Source organism: Solanum lycopersicum, chromosome 12 (assembly GCF_036512215.1).
Source record: "Solanum lycopersicum chromosome 12, SLM_r2.1".
Lineage (NCBI taxonomy): Eukaryota > Viridiplantae > Streptophyta > Magnoliopsida > Solanales > Solanaceae > Solanum > Solanum lycopersicum.
The window spans coordinates 15,309,252-15,314,365 of record NC_090811.1 but is presented as its reverse complement, the minus strand read 5'-3'; the positions used below and the strand labels follow the sequence as shown (position 1 = coordinate 15,314,365).

The 5,114-nt window shown below is 43.2% G+C and overlaps 1 protein-coding gene across 1 annotated transcript; it reads right to left on the bottom strand.

Moving 5' to 3' along the window:
- Positions 1–2,132: 2,132 nt before the first annotated feature.
- Positions 2,133–2,756, bottom strand: LOC138340232 (uncharacterized). The gene has a single exon (XM_069291942.1). It carries the CDS (start codon positions 2,754–2,756, stop codon positions 2,133–2,135), a length of 624 nt encoding a protein of 207 aa, XP_069148043.1.
- Positions 2,757–5,114: the final 2,358 nt, after the last annotated feature.

The window sequence follows — 5,114 nt, the reverse complement described above, 5'->3', positions numbered from 1 at the left end:
TTTTCACCACAAATTTTGAGCCTAATAGATAATGTCTCCATGTGCGCAGACAATGTACGATGGTCGTCATCTTTTTTCTTGCACTATGTACCTTCGTTCAACTTCATTCAACTTTCAGCTTTCAAATGCTATTGGGTGTCTCTCCTGCAATCAAGACTCCCCCAATGGCAAAATCAGAGGCATCCGTGTGAATCTCGAAGGTCTTTGTGAAATCGGGCAACATCAAGACAGGTTTTTCTATTACCGCAGTCTTGAGACCTTCGAATGCTCCTTGGCACTCCTTTCTCCATACCCACGGACAATTCTTCTTCAATAGCTCGGTCAGTGGGGCAGCTTTTGTGGAGTACCCACTAATGAACCTGCGATAGTAGTTTGCAAGTCCAAGGAATGATCGCAGGTCGGTCCCCTTCGTAGGCACTTCCCACTCTTGGCTCGCCTTAACTTTTGCCTCGTCCATCCGGATCTTGCCTTGGCTGATAATATGGCCTAAGAAATGCACCTTGGGTTGGGAAAAATCGCACTTCTCCCGCTTGACGTAGAGCTGGTTCTCCCGCGAGATGTTGAAGACTTTCCTCAAGTTCTCTACGTGTTCCTTCAAGGTATCACTATAGATGACTATGTCATCCAGGTATACCACCACGAACTGGTCTAAGTAGGGATGCAGAATCTCGTTTATCAGCGTGCAAAAGGTGGAAGGTGCATTGATTAAGCCGAAGGGCATCACAAACCACTCATATGATCCGTATCTAGTCACGCACGTTGTCTTTGGCTCATCTCCCTTCGCGATGAGCACCTGGTAGTAGCCTTTCCGGAGATCCATCTTGGTGAAGTACTTGTCCTGTCCAAGATGATCAAATAAATCTGCAATCAGCGGGATCGGATATTTATTCTTGATTGTGATCTTATTGAGCGCCCTGTAGTCATTGCACAAGTGCATCGACCCGTCTTTCTTCTTCTGAAACAGCAGTGGCGCGCCATAAGGGTCCTTGGATGGACGGATGTGACCGGCTTCGAGGAGTTCCTTTAACTGCTTCCTTAGCTCCTCTAACTCGGGTGGAGCCATGCGGTAAGGTGCATGTGAGGTGGCTTGGCTCCGGCCTCCAACTCTACCTTATGGTCTACCTCGCGTCTTGCAGGTAGAGTCTTCAGCAGCTCGTTTGGCATCACGTCCTTGTTTTCTTCAAGGATGGTCTCTATGATCGGTGGAAAGGTCTCCATAACACCATGGTCTTCCTCTGAGCTTGCAATGGTGGCTAAGAATGTCGGCGCTCCTTTCTTTAGGCCCTTCACAATCTGCATGGCCGATAAGTGGGCAAGTCCATCTTTCTTTGGCACCTTAACAAGAGGCACCATGCATGACCCTTCCCGTTCTACCACCATGTGTTTTTGGAGGTAGGGATCGATCATAGTGTGGCAACGCTGAAAGAATTCTTGACCGAGGATGATACAGAATATGTCTAAAGGAGCGACGGTAAAGTTTGTTTTACCTTGCCATTTCCCCAACGTGATGCTTAATCCTTGGGCGATTCCGCATTTCTCCAACGTGATGCTTAATCCTTGGGCGATTCCGTATACGAGAGTCGGTGGGGCGTTGACCGTCTTGATGCGGTTGTTGCTCGGAACAATGTTCAGTCCCAACTTTTCTGCCATTGTCTCGGTCATGATGTTTGCTTCAGCTCCGGAGTCTACCAGGGCGCGAGCTTGTTGTCCATTGATGGAGATTTCTACATACTGCGTGTTGAAATCTCCTGGCTTCTCAGTCTATTTGGTTATTGCACCGCACAGTCCAACCATGCCCAACTGCGTCGTGCCCGCCTCTTTCCCCTGCTCTTGTGCATCCTTCTCCTTTCGCTAACATAAGATGTCACCAAGGTTCTTCATCTCGGGGCACCTGGATAGCCGTGTGGTCCACCGCATATATAGCACCCATCTCCTTTGCTGTCATGCGTCCGCTTCTCCGTGTACCTCTGACGCACAAACCGTTTGTCGTCCGGTTTGTGTGTATCATGCTGCTTGGAGTGTGCCTGTTGTTCCTTGCCTCGGCCACAGTCTCCCCCACCTTTAGCATGACTCTTTCTCATCTCCTTGACCTTTGCCTTGTCATGTCGATCATGTTTGAAATATGTCAAGGCTTAGGCTTGAGTGATGGACTCATCTATGGTATTGACTTGGCGCCGCTCCAACTCTGTCTTGGCCCAATTCTGCAGTCCGTCCATGAAGTGGAACAGAATGTCTTCGTCCGTGAGGTTGGGAATTTTAAGTGTTAGAGTTGTGAACTCTTTCACGTATGCCCGAATACTTCCCGTCTGTTTGAGCTCCCGGAATTTGCGTTTCACCTCATAGACGATATTATTAGGGAAGAAAGCTTTCTTGAATTCCTCGCGAAATTGTTCCCATGTGTTGATGGTACATGTTCCCTTCCTGATCTCGGCCTCCTTGCGCCTCCACCACAACATAGCCATCTCCGAAAGATACAACGCTGCAGTGTTGATCTTGTTTACATCACTCCTCACTCGATTACACTTGAAACAGTTCTCCAAGTGCCATAAAAAGTTTTCCACCTCTTGGGCGTTGCGGACACCTTTGAATATTGGTGGATTGGGAGCCTCGACTCTGGCCTCCCTTTCTCGGTTGAGTGGTGAGGATCCTCCAACCTCTATGCCTTCCTTGAGAGTTTTCACCTCGTTCTTCAGCGCCTCAATCGTGTCAAGATCTTCCAATAACTGATACTCCAAGGAAGTAACGGCCTCCTTCATCTCGAACTCGGACCGCTATCGACCCTCCAACTCCTTTCGGATGTTCTCAATCTCCTCAAGGGTGAAGTCTTCAAGGGTTTTGAATTTGTTGTCCGTCCCGTTCACGCGTCGGCCTAAGATCTCAATGGCCTGCCTTGCCATTTCTACCCTTGCAACCCATTCTTCTTCGACAGTGACGTCTACGGCATCCTCGCCTATTTCTTTGTCACTTCCATCGACAATCGTGGGTGGGTGAGATGTTTGTGCCTCGCTTGGTGTGAGCTCGGGAAGTATTTCTTCGTTCCCCTTCTGATGCTTCTTCCCTTTTCGGTTCTTCTTTCCTCCATCCATGCGGACGTTGGGGGTGCTAGCGCAGTTAATGTCTCCTTCGTTCGTCATTCTCTTACGATCAACCTTCTCTGATGTCACTTTGTCACGGACTTAGAGTATTCGCTAAGACTTCCGTGCGGCACTTGATAACTTACTCACGATTCTTTCACAATCTCGTAAGCTTAAGTAAACCTTTAAATTCGGAATGCTAAGAGAATATAAAGAAAGACAAAGAAAGACTTTGGAAGAGAGGACTTGTATTAGCTTTAGATCTTTGCTTACAACTTTGGTTGGATTGTTGGATGAGTTACAAATGAATGGCCCTCTATTTATACTACTCCCTAAGGGACTAAGAGTAAATAAATATTGTTCTACAAGTCCTTAAGTAATTAAACTTTAGTACATGTTCTAGAGAATTCTACACACTCTAGAGTTGTCTGGTTCTTGGTTACTTGGATGGAAGCCCAACTGATGATTTTGGATTCGGATTTGGGTTGCTCTTTTTCCTGGTAGACTTAGCTATTCTATGAACTTTTTGAGCTTATGACAGTCCATTATGCTTTTATTTAAACTTGGGCACGAGTGTACCTTCTGGTCTTATGGGGTCCAGTTAGGTTAGGTTTAGTTGTAATTCGATTTATAGTCGGTATACTCATGTGCCTTCTTTTCATATCTGCTTTGACCTCTAGTTGTGTCTAGATTTTATCTTTTCAGATTGATTTTGTCTTTCTTGTTCGATCATTCTGTGATGCTGACTGAGTACCTTGTTTTGGTACTTATGCTTCACTCTACTTCTTCTTGTGATGCAGGTCCTAGTATCTACTACCAACGGTAATTGTTCGTACCATTTTTTGCAGCTTGTGCATATCAAAGATGAGGGTGAACACTTGACGTCCTGATCAGCCTGTCTCCTTCTTTATTTATGTAAGCTTGGCTTTTACCTTTGAGATGACTTGTTGTGGTCCACTTTTGGGACTTATATTTATATTGTTTGACAACTTAGTACTCGTGACTTTCAGGTTTTGAGAATGTATATATTGTGTATAGTTTTTGGGTTGCTTTTCATTTTGGTCTTTTCTTATTATTGGCATGTCTTTCTATTTAATTCTACCCTTGTACTCACTACTTATCGTTCTGGGTACCAATCGGCTTGCCTACTGTGGGATTTAGGAGGTGTCATCATGACTCGAGAAGTCGGGTCATGGCAATCATGAGGCTGAAAGTGTGGTTGTCGTTTAAAGGAACTCCCACAAAATAAGTTATATTATTTTCAATATTCTCTACAGCTACATATATAATTAATTGTAAATCTTAGTGGTTAAAGTGCACGTGCATGCTTTACTTTTTAGTTGACTATTTTACGGTACTTCTACCTTCATGTTTACTCTTTTAGCTTAGTATATCCATTTTAATAGGTTAAGTTATTCAAGTATTTTACAAATCATAGATTCAATTTATTGATTTAATTTTTTGTTATTTTTTTTAAAGGATGCAAATTTAGGTTTTTAGGATCGGAAGCAGACCATTCACTAGGATATTTCTCTATCAGTATTTGGTGAGACCTCTTTGATTTTGAGATTCCAGTTTATCTAGTTATTCATTACTTAATAGACATTGCTAGTGGAGTATTCAGGTAGAAGGGATCTTGTCTCAACAACTGTCTTCAGTTCATTAGAGATTTCATAGATGATTAGATGAGTCTATGTCACGATCTAAAAATCGAGTGTGAGTCATTTTCCTTAATTTTGAGGAAAATAGTATAATTTCCAAAAGTTTTATCCCAACTAAACATTAGAAAATTGAAAAACATTTTCTGAAAAAGTATTTTCCTTCATACCAACACTCTAACAAAACACTAAATAAGAATACAATGGTAAGCTTACCTTATTTCTGAAGGACAAAATATAAAACAATGACAATTAATGTTAACAAGTGGAGTATCTTATCTGTAGGTTCAATTTCAAATACAAAATATGCTTTAAAAGATTTTACCCAACAATGAGTTAAGTATGGGTGTTAAAATGTGATGTAGAAAGCCATCAACCATAA